Here is a 15362-nt window from a genome sequence, read left to right on the forward strand (position 1 = left end):
AACGAACTCGCAGTCCTGCAAGTCCGCCGGTACGTGCACTGCGGTACTCCCATGACTGGAGGCCGGGACTGGGGCCAGGGAACCTACCCGAGCCCGGAGAGAAGCCAAAACTGACGGGACGGACGACGGAAGGGGGGAGGATAAGGGAAGAATGTCACCGGAACCCGCAGGGGCGAGCCGTAGACGAGTTCCGCCGAGGAAGTACCCAGATCAGACTTAGGGGCCGTGCGAATGCCGAGGAGGACCCAAGGCAGCTGGTCGGCCCAGTCAGGGCCGGTCAGGCGGGCACAGAGGGACGCCTTCAGCTGTCGGTGGAAGCGCTCTACCATCCCGTTAGCTTGGGGATGATAGGCGGTGGTCTGCTGCAAGCGGGACCCATACAGCTACGCAAGCGCGGCCCAGAGGGACGAGGTGAACTGGGCGCCCCGGTCGGTAGTGATGATAGCCGGGACGCCGAAACGGGCAACCCAATGTAACGCCAGGGCCCGTGCACAGGAGGCCGCCGAGGTGTCCGACAACAGAAAAGCCTCCGGCCAACGAGTAAAACGGTCAACCACCGTCAGGAGATGAGTGTAGCCCCTAGAGTAGGGCAAAGAACCAACCAAATCCACGTGAATGTGGAAAAAACGGACGGGCGGAACCACGAAATTCTGGTACGGGGGCTGGACGTGGCGGTGGACCTTGGCGGTCTGGCACGGGACGCAGGCGCGGGCCTAGGCGGCCACCTGCTTCCGCAGGCCGTGCCAGACAAATCGGGCGGCCACCATGGCCGAGGTCGCCCGAATGGACGGGTGTGCCAGGCCATGAATGGCCTCAAAAACCTTACGCCGCAGGGCGGTCGGCACAACCGGGCGAGGGCGGGGAAGGGAAACGTCGCACCAAAGTGTGGTACCTGTGGGGCCGCACGCTACCTGGGCGCAACCCTGAGGCGGTGGAGGCGTACGCTGAGGCAATTCCTTCCAGGCACTGAGCCTCCGCTAGCTCCTGGAAATCCACCTCGCCCCCCACCGCAGCAACAGAGGAATTGGCTGGCCGGGACAGGGCGTCAGCAACGGCGTTGAGCCTACCCGCGATGTGGCGAACATCTGTGGTGAACTCCGAAATGAGGGTGAGGTGCCGTTGCTGGCGGGCCGACCACGGATCAGAAACCTTAGAAAAAGCAAACGTGAGGGGTTTGTGATCCGTGTAGGCAACAAAAGAGCGGCCCTCCAAAAAATACCGGAAATGGTGAACAGCTAAATAGAGGGCCAGGAGCTCCCTGTCGAAGGCACTGTATTTCAGCTCAGGTCGAGTGAGCTGCCGGCTGAAAAATGCCAGAGGCTGCCAGTGGCCATTGACCTGTTGCTCTAAGACCCCACCCACCGCCACGTCTGAGGCATCCACCGTCAGGGCCGTGGGGGCAGAGGAGCGAGGGTGCACGAGCATGGTGGCGTTGGCGAGGGCCAGCTTAACCGCGTCAAAAGCCGCCTCGGCAGCTGTGGACCAGACCAACTCAGCGGGGTTACCCGCGAGGCATTGAAAAAGGGGGCGCATGATCCGAGCTGCCGCAGGCACGAACCGGTGATAAAAATTCACCATGCCCACGAATCCCTGCAAGCCCTTGATGGTGGTAGGGCGGGGAAAAGAGCGGACGGCGTCCACCTTAGCGGGGAAAGGAGTGGCACCGGCCGGTGTGACCCGGTGACCCAGGAAATCCACCGCGGACAGGCCGAACTGGCATTTGGACGGGTGGAGGATCAGGCCGTGGTCTTGCAGCCTCTGGAACACAGTGCGAAGGTGGACCAGGTTCTCTGGGACCGAACGACTAGCAACCAGAATGTCATCGAGATAAATAAACACAAAAGACAATCCGCGACCCACATGATCCATGAGACGCTGGAATGCCTGAGCCGCGTTTTTGAGACTGAACGGCATGCTCAACCACTCAAATAACCCGAACGGAGTAATCGTAGCCGTCTTGGGAATGTCCGGTGGGTGGACAGGGATCTGATGATATCCCCGCACCAAATCGATCTTTGAGAAAACTGTAGCGCCCTCGAGGCTGGCTGAGAAGTCCTGTATGTGAGGGATCGGATAGCGGTCAGGCCGGGTGGCAGCGTTAAGACGCCGGTAATCCCCACATGGTCTCCACCCCCCAGATGCTTTAGAGACCATATGCAAGGGGGAGGCCCACGGACTGTCTGAAGGCCGAACAATCCCCAGTCGTTCCAAATTCAGGAACACATCCCGAGCCATGGCCAGCTTGTCGGGAGGTAGGCGCCGCGCCCGGGCGAATACAGGCGGCCCCTCGGTAGGGATGAAGTGGACGACACCGTGCTTAGCGGAAGGGTCATCGAACCGCTGTACGAGGAGCTGCGGGAAGTCGGCGAGGACCGCAGCGAACTGACCGGGAGCCGTGGTGATGGCCTGGATCGACAGGCAGGGTGGAATGGCAGGTGGAGGAGTAGCAGGCTCCATACTGCTAGCCGAGGGTTGTAAGCCCTTCCCGCGGACGTCTGCGACCAACGTAAAAGCCCAGAGGAAATCCGCGCCCAGAATGGCCTGGCCCACGTCGGCAACGATGAAATCCCAATGGTAGGTCTCGGACCCGAAGGACATGGACATGGCCTCTTGCCGTAGGTGCGGATGGGACTGCTGTTGACCGCAATGAGGGACGGACCCTTCCTACCTGCTCGAACTTCGCAGCCGTAGGGAGGCACGATGCTAACGACCGCTCCCGTATCGACCAGAAAAACGGTGCCGGTACCTCAATCTGTGGCCTCTATATTCGATCGGCCGAGGCATTTCCCGGAAAGGAACACGGAGCCCTGCAATTTCGGGCTTCACTGCCCCACCGCTTGTGGAAAAAACACCGGCCGCGCCTGTGCGGCTCTGTTGCTTGGGCCCACTGCAAAATGGCGGGCGCTGCAGCCCCGTCTTGGCGGGCTGTCTGTAAAATGGCGGCCGATGCGCCGCCATCTTGGCCGCGCGGCCGGTTGCTGCTAGGACTCGAAACCCGATTTACCGAGTCATCTCGTGTGGAGCCCTCCGTAACGAGCGCGTCGGCTTTCTCTGCGAATGCTACCGGGTCTTCGAAAGAGACGTCTGCCAACACTAACCTGACGTCCCGGGGCAATTTCTCCCGGAATGCAGCTTCAAACGTCATGCAAGGCTGGTGGTCGCCAATCAAGGTTAGCATTTCTGTCATTAGGACAGACGGTAGCCGATCCCCTAGCTTACCAGATGGTGGAACTTCTCTTGGTCCTCCGCAACTTTCTTGAGATGGAACTGGGACTCTGCCTGCACGAACCACAGATGCGGTTGATGGGCCCAGAACGGGGGTAGGTGAACGCCGCCCGCGTTCTGCTGCCCACTGTTCGCCCCTACCTGCGACATGCTCTTGTGATCGTTGATCACGTCGGGGTCACCAATGTAGCGAGTCTGATAGCGGATGGGTGTTGCAGACGAAGTTTATTGCATGGTCCAAAAACTCCGTGACAATCGCAACACTCAAACTGTAGACAACTACCTAACGTCTTACCGAAACGGAGTTCAACGCTAGACTGACTATCTGGCACACCTGGTGACCTCGCTAGCCAATCCGAGGGTTCGAACTCTCCCAGCCAATTCCTATGTCCCTACAATTTAACAATTTTTTCATTTAATAAACAGGAGCCTCAGTAGCGTGTGGAAGAACCATACACAGCCACAACAGCCTGGCACCTCCTCCTCATGCTGGTCACCAGCCTGGTCACACACTGTTGTGGGATGGCATCCCATTCTTCAACCAGCATTTGTCGCAAGTCAGCCAACGTGGTTGTGTTGGTCACTCTGGCACGAACAGCACGCCCAAGCTGATCCCACAAGTGTTCAATGGGGTTGAGGTCAGAACTGCTGGCAGGCCATTCCATCCTCTCCACTCACAAATTCTGGAGGTAGTCTCTGAGAAACTCTGCTCTGTGGGGGCGAGCATTGTCATCTTGGAGGATAGAGTTCGGTCCCAGACTGTGGAGATATGGGATTGCCACTGGTTGCAGAATCTCATCTCGATATCTCTCTGCATTGAGATTGCCTCCAATGATGACAAGCCTCGTTTTGCCAGTGAGGGAGATGCCGCCCCACACCATCACACTGCCTCCACCAAAAGATGTTACTCTATCGGTGCAGCAATCAGCATAGCGTTCTCCGCGTCTTCTCCACACTTTGACCCTATGATCCAACTGCCGTAGGCAGAATCTGGACTCATCGCTGAACATAACGTTCCTCCACATGTTCAGGTTCCAGTGCACGTGTTGCCGACACCAGCGCAAACGGGCCTGACGGTGAAGGGCAGTCATGGCAGGCCTCCTGGCAGCCCTATGAGACCAGAGATCGGCTGCGTGCAGTCTGTTCCGAATTGTCTGGGCAGAGAGCCGTCGGCCATATCGTCCTGCAAACCTTGACTGCAAATCTGTAGAAGACAGCCTACGGTTCCTAAGTGCTGACAGGGTGAGGATACGGTCTTCTTCGGGTGTCGTCTTCTTGGGACGCCCACTTCGCGGCCTGTCTCTGGCATCCCCCGTTATATGGAACTTGGCCTTCACTTTGGACATGGTACTAGGGCTCACTCCAAATAATGCCGCAACTTGGTTTTGTGGAACACCAGCTTGAAGTTGCCCTATCGCACGGGCCCTATCCAGATCAGTCAAACGTGGCATGCCGATTCTTGGAGCAGACACCTACTGACCACTGTAGCAGGCACCTGATTGTCAGCACCTGGGGGTACCAGAAGCTCAAAACAAGAGTCAATAGCAACAGCAGTATAAGCTGTTTGGTATTGGCAGAGAAGACTTGGCAAATTTTTCATGGGCGCAACCCAAATACTCAGCTCTGCTGCTCATCCCACAAATGCATGTTCCTTACAAATGTGGCACCATTTAAAAGGGAAATAAACAGGCTTTCCAACGGTGTAAGATTTATTGCCAAGAAGCATTGTTACAACAAAGAAATAATCTACCAAACACAAATTTCCTTACTTTTTGTGCTATGTTTATTTGCAGAGTGCAAATAAGTGAGGTTTTAATTCAGGAAGATTTCGATCCATTGGTTACAAATGAATGGAGGCCAGCAAAACACCCGACTGTTTCATCTTTATAAAATCCTGCTGTCCGTTTACAATACAGAACAATATGCTTTCTTGGGTTTCAATTACAAATGGAAGTTGGTTTGTCTTGGTTTGTTTTCCTTGGAGCGCAGAAGGTAGAGGGGACCCGATCATGGTACAAACATTTGAGAGGCAAGAGTAGGGTAGGTAAATTTCACCCGGCTTTCTGTGTAAGACATGGGCTTAAGCAGACCTCCCAACCCGTCCGAATTTGGCGGAAAGATTCCGCTTTCTTATTTCATTTCCGCCATTCCGATTTCACCTCACATTTTTCCGCAAAACACATACCTCGCCGCTCGCCCTGCCTCTGGCCCTGCCCCGCCCCGCCGCTGGCCTCGCCTCATCGCTGGCACGGCCCGGCCTCGCCTCGCCGCTGGCCTCGGCCTCGCCGCTGGCCCCGTCCTGGCCTCGCCGCTGGGCTTGCCTCGCTGCGTAGCGTGAGGCCCGTTGATGTTGAGAGGGGATGGGGTGTGGGGTAGGGCGGCAGGGGAGGAGGGGAGTGGGGGTGGGTGGGGGAGGATAGGAGGGAAGGGGGGTGGGGAGGGAGGGGGATTCGAGGTGGGGGGAAAAGGTGGGGAGGGAAGGGCGGGAGAGGGGGGTAGGTGGGAGTGGGTGGGAGTGGGGGGGGCGGGAGTCGGGGGAAAGGAGGGTGGGGGGAGGAGTGGGGGTGGGGGCGCATGGACTGTTGTGATTTGCTGTTGACCACTGGAGCAAGTATGTCTTCAATGAAATTAGGTATGTGCATTTTTAAATGAAACTCTTTCTTCATAACTTAGTCATACATTTTGTGTAAGGAAATAGCAAAATAGAGAAAACAAAACAAAACAATTATACTCATGATAGGCCTGACATTGTACATGTAATCCAAGAACTCCAGACTGTTGGAATTAATAGTCGTTTATCACACATGAATGTAGTGCAACGCGTACGTGCATTTGGCGTGCATACTTATTTTGCTGAAAAGTTGCATTACGCGCCATATAATGCATTTTGATGTAAAATTCTGAATTTTGGACATCAAAATTCTGAATTTGTAAAATCAAATGTTGGGAGGTCTGGCTTAAGGCGAGAGATCACTTTAAAGGTGATCTGAGGAAGTTATTTTTTTCACCAAGAGTGGGTGCAATCTACAGTGCACTGGCTGAAGATGATGGTGGCAGGTATTCTCACAAAGCTTGAGCAGCACCTGGACATGCACATGAATTGCCAAGACATTGTAGGCTGCAGATTAACTGCTGGCAAATGGGATTAGTGTAAATAGATTTCTAGTGGCGTAGTTTGTGCTGTATATTACTCTAATTCCGAGTTGATTAACTATAGCGAGAAGTATTCAGTTGTAGAATAACACGTGCTTAGTGAGAGCTTAAACATAACAGCCACTACATATGGTTGAAGTAGATGACCCTTGAATTGTCAGTGCCCTGAGGGAGAAGGGAATTGAGCAATGTTGTGGCAAGGTGGAAAAACTATTTGGTTGTCAATAGACTTCCAGATTATGAAGGTAAGAATAGACCAGTTGATCTAAATTTAGTTTATCTTAATACAAGATTGGTGTAGCTGACTTCATTATTACATTATTCCACATAAATTGCACCTTTGGCCACTGCTTGCCCTAAATGAATGTAATGCATTCACCCAACTCCCTTTTGTTGAAAGAAAAGAAAATCTGGAATGGAAAGGAAATTGCGCTGAGTCCATGATTTGTAGTCAATTGCACCCAAACAGATGTCCAGTTATTGTTTCAATTGTTAAAGTTGGGTTGGAAAATCAAACCATTGCAGGTACTTTGGATTCAATATTAGTAACTTGAGCAATTGCAATCTCCCAGATAACATTGGCTGAACAGAATAATAGTAAGGAGTTGCAAGATGGCAGGTTCTCCCATTCAAAGGGTTAACCGCCCCGGTGAGCCAGTGTACCTGAACCAGGGGGTCATACATCAGGCTCTGGTCCTTTGGCCCACCATCTTCATGCGATCTGTGAAGCAGACATCCATATGAATCCCTTTGGCCACAATATGGAGCACAGCATTCAGTGCCTTGGCTTCATATTTAAATCTAGGTAAAAGTCTGCCTCCAATCGCCGATAGCTCGCAGATTTATTTTTTTGCTGCATTTGACCTATTGGTGCTAATGGTGCAAAGAGTGAGATTATTCAGTGACAAGAAATATTCCTGGAGAGGGGTGGTTGTGGCCTCTTGGATGGGTGGGGTTACAATGAGTGGTTTGACATGCATGTGTATGTCAACTCTGTAGTAAAGCCTTGGGTTCAATCATGGAGCACATTGAGGTTTATTTTATTTGATATTTGTGCACACCGCTAGCCTACAACGTGTAGCCAACAATACAATACCATACAATACAATATATCTTTATTGTCATAGTACAGGGGTACAATGAGATTGGGAATGCGCCTCCCATAGGATGCAATAAATTAATTAGCTGGTCAGTATTAATTTAAACAACCCAATGAAACAAATTAGAACAGTTATTCCGCTTTCCCACACTCGAAGAATTGACATGCATGCATCTTTCAACCTGTGGGGAGCATGAGAGTACAAGCAAGTCAGCCAGGTTCTCTCTAATTGTAAAGGGACTAGTAAAAAATATGATTTTCTGCACGTGTGTGTGTGTGTGCAAGAAAAATGAATAGTCAAGCGTGATGAATAAATAGCCAAAATGTGATTTTCAAGTTTGTTTTCTTTTCTGCAAAGAACATTCTTGTATCTGAAATTGCTGTAAATGTTTTACCCCAAGAATTCCAAATTGTTGATCGGTGTGTCAACCTGAAGATGATTGTTGGGCAGAAAGAGCAGTCTTCAGTCTGTAGAAGGGTCACGACCCAAAATGTCACCTATTCCTTTTTCTCCAGAGATGCTGTCTGACCCACTGTGTTACTCCAGCTTTTTGTGTCAGTCTTCATCAAAATCTTGATTTGCAACCAGTTGCAATAATTTGCAAATTTATCCCAAGCATTTTGTGTATTTTCAGCTCGGCTTTCAGGATGTAACATGGAAGAGAGAAAATAACTTTAGAAGAAGCTGCTTCATCAAAAGAATGGCCTTTCTGGACAACCCTGCCATTATCCTGGCTCACATCCGTCAGTCACATGTCACAAGTGATGACACGGGGATGTGTGAAATGGTTCTCATTGACCATGATGTTGACATGGAGAAAATGTACGCTCCTGTATCCAGCAATTTCAGGACAAAAGTGCAGGGGGAAGGGAGTGGTAAAACTCAGGGCTATGACTACTCGCAATCAGTTGACATTACCTCAAGCTGGGATTTTGGTATTCGGAGGCGATCAAACACAGGTAAAACCCTAAATGCATCTTGGGTGAGTAAGAAGTGTTATTGGTCTGTAATGTGTTCATTTTATTTCCATAACTGCACAGTAAAGCTCAGTAATCTTGATGTGCCGATTCCACATGGTACAATTGTTTTGAATCAAAATTGGTATTTTGGTTAAACTAGAAAAATACACAACAGTGTAAACTGATAAAATAGGTTATTAGTCTTGTAATAAATAAGAATTTGGGACATGACATTTTTCCTAGTTTGAAAAAGCTGACATTGAGTGGGGGAGGGCGGGGGTTCACACAAGGTTTGTGTGGCAGGTTGTATCACATGACCAAGAAGATGCTTGTTTTGCTGTTGATGACATTGAAGTAGACACTTGATTATTTTCCCTGCAGGATTCTGGCTTGCTGCTGAATAACAAGTGATTTTTCTTGTGGATGTTCTGTCCACTCCACCCATTCCTCCACTCTGTGTTAGATTAGTTCAGTAACATCCTTTTCTGGAAAACAATGTGCAACTTACTAATCCAAAATATGTAATTTAGATCATATTGGATTTTATAATTGTCTTGGTACATTCAACCTATTCCGTAAAAATTGTTGCTAAATTCTCAGTTGTATTAGACGTTGAGATTTCCAACAAGTAATTTTTGAAGCTTTCAACTTAAACTCTGCCTCTGCAATTCAGTGTCCTAGTCAGCAAGATTACGGATAGTTTTTCCTCTCTCTTAAAAAAAATCCTACTCAGAAAAATGGTTCATAATTCAAAAAAGTTGAGGAAATGTCTCTCATGGGAGAGGAAGCACAATCCAATACCCCTTTTGTTCCCTAATGTTGAAACCTATTGGGTGTGCAACATTAATGCAAGAAAAATGAGCTGCACTTCCTCAGGTCCAAATCAGAACACTTAACCCTATTCCAGACACACAGTCCAATGGTATTTTAGTTTGATCGTAAAAGAATAAAACACTGAACAAGAAATTCAGTTCACTTTTGAGTTTAAGAAAACCCAGGTAATAATTTTATTCCTTGTAATCTGATAGTCAATTGACTTTTACTAACCATTAACATTTCGGGAAGAAACATTATTAATGATTTATAGTTGTGAACCAGATTATTAATCACACATGTTTTTACATTTTAATATTCCCTGCACTGTTGAAACTCTTTATGGGCTCTATTAATGTTTTATGTCTTTTAAATTCAATTATTAATCATGGACACTTTCAGAATTTTGTTGGTATTTGCATAGCTGTGGTGTCATCTTTGAAAATTTATGAGCGTTTGACACAGTTATAATACAATATAAAATACCCATTTAAAATGTGTAATTGTATTTCATTATGACACTTTTATTGCTGAGTTCCCAGGACAAAGATTTTTTTGGGGGATTTTTTTTTTAAAAACCCGTTTTTTTTTGCAGCTCAAAGGCTTGAACGATTACGAAAAGAACGACAAAATCAGATTAAATGCAAAAATGTTCAGTGGAAAGAGAGAAACGCTATACTTTCAGGTAAAGCATATATTGAGCGCTCATGTACAATTTAAACTTGCACAGGAGCTTAGTAAAAACTTTTGAAGTTAATTGAATGCAGTATTCAGAGGAAAGAAAAACTGCTGGAGAAACTCAGCGGCTCTGTGAATGCATTATTCTTAGTTTAGAGATAAAGTGCGGAAACGGGCACTTCGGCCCACGCCGACCAGCGATCCCCGCACACTAACACTATCCTACACGTTAGACAATTTACTATTTTTTTCCAAAGCCAAATTAACATACAGACGTGTACGTCTTTGGAGTGTGGCAGGAAACCGGAGCACCCGGAGAAAACACACGTGGTCATGGGGAGAACATGCAAACTCTGTTCAGACAGCACTTGTATTCAGGATCAAACCTGGCTCTCTGTTCAGTTGTACTGTTTAAGCAAATAATTCAATATCAAGTCAGTTTTGATCATTGCTATTGGTAAATTAAGTTAATGCCTCAAAGAAAGTACTGCAGCATATTTTTACACAGTATATGTGGTGGGTGCAAGAAAGAATATGATTGAAAAGTACAGTGAATACTAATGCTAAAAAACTTCTCCTTGATTTTCTATTGGTAGAAACAGTGATGATTTCGTTTTAGTTATTCAACAGTAATTAAAGAGGTACAAGATTGTAAAGCGCTCTCAACTTGAATTGTACTTTCAAGGTAGTTAGTATTTGAACATTTTATAGAAAGTGTGATATGCAGGATCAATTTGAAAGGTTAGTCCATTGCAAAGTTTCAGAAGGTTGCTAATTTTATTTCTTTAATTGGTTAATTTTTTTCTCAGATGTCCGCAGTTGATGGTTCACGACACCAAAAGAGTGGTCACTGCTCTAGTCACTCAGTTAGTAAATTTCCCATCACTATGAAGCTTCATTAATTGCCATCTATTCTTCTCATCCTGACAACACCAGTGTCCATTTTCATGGATTTGGCTTTAGAAATCATGACCGTGGAGCAGAAACACAATGAATAGCATCAATGTAAAATGCATGGCATGAATAAAGTCAACTTGAAACTTCCCGAAGCAGTGTTATGGGATACTTTATAGAGGTGGGGCATCTGAAATTTCAATTCAGGAAAGAAATAGCGGGCACATAACAAGAACATGAACACTTTTATCTGCATTTTATGTTATCTTGAATTATGTTCGCCATGAATTCCATTCAAATTAATTTAATTCTATGTTGAACTTCATTCTTAGAAGTATAGTTAATTCTTTCATAATGCAAAGGATTAAAAGTTAAATGGATTTGGCACAAGTTAATAGCAAATTTATCATAGAGTATCCTTTTTGGAGTGAGCTATAAATGCTGCTTGAATAGAATTTTCATCACATGGAAATTAGTTATCCATATAAACCTTTTATCATAACTTTTATTTTTATTATTTTCTAATTTACAAACTTCATTTATTTGATGAAGCCTGCCCTCAGTGCCTTTGTCACTTGCCTTTTGGGTTCCTAAGTCTGAGACAGACTTGCACCCATTGTCTTGCTCTTATGAAGGTGGCAGGGAATAGATCCATGCAGCGCTTTATTCAAGTTGAGCCACATGAGAAAAAAGTAAACTGTGTTCTGTTTTAATTGTTGCATTATAGCACCAGGACATCACTGTCAAGACAGGAGAATTTTTTAAAATCTCATCGGTAATTTAGTAGTGATTGATTATTGAGAAGTGGTTCTTGCTATTTCAGCTGAAGAACTCGGCTGCTTGTTTGAAAAGAAGGACTTCCGTGCAAAACCACTGACTACCGGAACATCATCTATGCTTTCTGTACGACTTGAACACTGTCCACAGCAGCTGAACAACCCATTCAATGAGTATTCCAAATTTGATGGCAAGGTGGGTGCAGGATAGCATTTTACACTGCATTCTTGTTCATCGATGTCTCATTTGTATATAAAACAATCAAAAGTACCACCAAATAATCAAGATTGTTAGATAACAAGCAGTTAGTTGGTCACTACTTTTGAGGAGTGGAGGTGGTCATTAAGTAAATTAAGAATCGACAAGATCAGCGTTGGATTGCTTTTTGTCTTTCATTTGATGAGCCTGCTGACTAGTTATTCCTCCAAAGCAGAATAGTTAAATACATAAGTCTTGGGTGATTTCCTCTGTGTACCATTAGTAAGATCATAATTGTATTCACAAGTCTGCTAAAATTAGTTGAAAGGAAATATTCCTCATTAAGCAAATTCACAATCGACATTATTTTTTTTGTATGCAGCCCAACCTTGTGTAAACTGTTTTGTTATTTAATAACTTTAGAATAATTCACTTTACTGCCTTTGAATTCAATTCAAACTATTTGCTTAATAATGAATGAATTAAGCTACAAATATCTTGTGGATTTTTATTCAACACTCAGTAAAATAATTTTACAAATATGTATGATGAATGCTTTGCTGTCTGAAGAAGGGTCTCGACCCAAAACCACCCATTCCTTCTCTCCAGAGATGCCGCCTGTCCTGCTGAGTTACTCCAGCTTTTTGTGACTATCTTCACCCTCAATACTGATCTCTAAAAGAGTTGGAGGATAAGATTTGATGGTATCCATGCCGTGAACTATCCTTTTTAATCTGATCTCCAAGGGTTCCTTGTATCACTCGGTAATGATATGAAGTTGGCTGAGCAGCCAATCGTTAAACTAATCAAACAATCATTTAGCCACAAAGAGCTCAGTTCCTAACCTATTATACTTTACAATTAGCATTAGGCATAAATCTGAACTGGCTGTGAGGCAAAGCTGCAGCTGAAAGCAATTGTGTAGTTTTTAGAAGATGCTGTCACTTGCATTGTGTAGTGGATGATATTTTTATCAGTGATGTTATGAAACGAGAAATCTATGTTTCATCCTTGTGTCAAATTGGGACCAGTGTTTAATTTTTTGAGAAACTAGACTATTGTCGGAATGTGCACAGATGCTGTATTCTAATTTGCCTGTCTGAGACAAAAAAAGCATGCTTCCCGTCGTCTTACATGCAAGGTTAGACATTAACTCTACATAGAAAACAATGCAGCGCAGGAACAGGTCCTTCTGCTCACAATGTCCATGCTGAACATGATACCAAGTTAAACTAATCTCTGCCTACACAGGAACAGTATCCCTCCATTCGCTGCATGTAGAAAACATAGACATAGAAGGATGAGAGGGGATCAGAGGATTGGACAGGGTAGATGCAGGAAAAATGTTCCCGATGTTGGAGTCCAGAACCAGGGGTCACAGGTTAAGAATAAGGAGTAAACCATTTAGGACTGAGATGAGGGAAAACCTTTTCACCCAGAGAGTGAATCTGTGGTATTCTCTGGCGCAGAAGGCAGTGGAGGCCAATTCACTGGATATTTTCAAGAGAGAGTTAGATTTAGCTCTTATAAGGGAATCAAGGGATATGGGGAAAAAAGCAGGAACGGGGGACTGATTTTGGATGATCAGCCATGATCATTTTGAATGGCGATGCTGGCTCGAACGGCCGAATGGCACCTGTATTCCATGTCTATATTCTAATACGAGGCTAGTTATTTAATTTTCTGGAAAAATAGACCGGGAGTCGATGATAAGGTGTCAGCGGTGTTCACTGTCCACATGGATGTTATAATCTGTCACATTGGATGTCCCCTTTCACATCATCACTTGTAAAATGTCATCAGCTGTCAGGGGATCCCTGTTTTCAATGAACATTGATGTAATCAAGCAGACTAAGCAGTTGATCTCATTGGAACTCTTACAATGGGTGAGGTAAAGCACTTTTTCTGTCAATGAAAGAACTTTACGGTGAGTGAGCAAAATGAAGTATTTTCAGAGCGAAAAAGTATGGAAAAATAATGGGAAATACTGAAATATAAAAATAAATTTGAAATGTCGTCTTTTTTGTGAAAGTATTAAAGGTATCATGTATTTTTTACTGTAAGTAGTTCACAATTTGGTGTTCGCATTAGATCAGTCGTGTGGTGATTATATTGCAAGTCAAGTTGAATTTATCAAATCGGCAAGTACACAGGAGGCTTCTGTGACAGAGCAGGTAATTGTTGACTCGAGCTTCTAGATTTGTGTTTAAATTGCACGTTTGCTTTCCAGATTTATTCTCAGACCTTGCCCATTATAATGTTTTGTACTAATGGCTTCACATTTCCATTGCGTTCTTGTGTTGCCAATTTTAAGGACAGCGAATGGTGCGTATGCATCGCACACTGTACCAAGGAATCTTTTGTTTTACTGCTATGGATTGACTCAAACTGAATTTGATAGTGTGCTTTACTGTAGTTCCTTCAACTGCTCATTAGATTTTAAACAATATTTGGAACATTTCAACATGAAATCAGCTGAGATTATTAGGAAATTGTGTATACCTTGAGACCAAGCTCCATATTCAGTTTTTGTCATTGGTTTTATAACTTAAGTATATCATTTATATAACGCGTACAGGAGATCAGACCATAGGATAGGATGTGACAGCTATTATGGGAACATGGTTAAGGGATGGGCAGCTGAATGTTCTGGAGCATTGATACTTTTGGCATGGCAGAAGAGGAAGGGGAGTGAAATTATTGATGAGAGAGAATGTCACAGCAACATGGAGATTATATCACGTGGGGATGTCCAGCGAGGCATTAGTTGAGCTTGCTAATAAAAATAGATCACTTTAATGGGATTATACCATAGACTACCCAATAGGTGGTGGGAATTAGAATAACATCTCCATGGCGAATTCACGGATGGATATAGGAATAAAACGTTGTAACAGTAAATGGTTTTTAACTTCCCCAATATGGACTGGGATTGATTTGGTGCAAAGGAGTTCGATAGGACAGAATTAGTTGTGTGCGACCAGGCGAGTTTTTTAAAAACAATTTAGGTGGCCGACCAGAGAAGGAGCTACACTTGACTTTTGACCAGTGACCGTAATTCTATTAGTTTTAAGCTAACATGTAAAAAGATTGAAATTGTCCTTGAGTTAAATTCCTAAATTGGGGCAACGTTAATTTCACTTGCATCAGACAAGAACTCCAATTTCACTGGGTGAAGCTGGTAATGGAAAGCCTCCAAGTGGGAGGTTTTTAAAAGTAAGATAGGAAGTGTTCAGGGCCAGCATGTGCTTATTGGGGAAGGGTAAGGCTGGCAGGATGAGAGGTCCATCCCTGATTGATGAGGGATGTTGAAAGTCTGGTCAAGAAAACGGCACATGTCAGCTGGGATTGTGAGATTCCTGAGGAGTGAGGGTGCACCTCAGAAGGAAACTAGGAGAGCAAAAAGGCTGTGGAAAGGAACTAGGAGGGTAAATAAGGTAAAGCCTAAAAGATTTTATAAATATAGTGAGTAAAGTGGTAGCTAGGGAGAGAGTAAATTGAGTTAAGGATCATTCTGTTATCTGTGTGGGGAGCCATGGGAGAGGCCTACTTTTGCTTTGTTTTA

At 45.3% G+C, this 15362-nt stretch overlaps 1 protein-coding gene across 4 annotated transcripts in view; it reads left to right on the top strand.

Moving 5' to 3' along the window:
* Positions 1 to 15362, top strand: part of mapkap1 (MAPK associated protein 1) — a 247585-nt gene that overhangs the window by 19522 nt on the left and 212701 nt on the right. For 2 of the 4 annotated variants that reach the window (XM_078426340.1, XM_078426341.1), the window contains exons 2-4: positions 8113 to 8437; positions 9846 to 9935; positions 11646 to 11794. In XM_078426340.1, coding sequence (XP_078282466.1) covers positions 8179 to 8437; positions 9846 to 9935; positions 11646 to 11794 — 498 coding nt within the window. In that variant the 5' untranslated portion in view covers positions 8113 to 8178. Of the gene's footprint in view, positions 1 to 8112; positions 8461 to 9845; positions 9936 to 11645; positions 11795 to 15362 lie in introns of those variants that run through there. The other 2 variants (XM_078426342.1, XM_078426343.1) reach the window with 2 other exon arrangements.

The sequence above is a fragment of the Rhinoraja longicauda genome, chromosome 31 (genome assembly GCF_053455715.1).
Source record: "Rhinoraja longicauda isolate Sanriku21f chromosome 31, sRhiLon1.1, whole genome shotgun sequence".
NCBI classification, from domain to species: domain Eukaryota; kingdom Metazoa; phylum Chordata; class Chondrichthyes; order Rajiformes; family Arhynchobatidae; genus Rhinoraja; species Rhinoraja longicauda.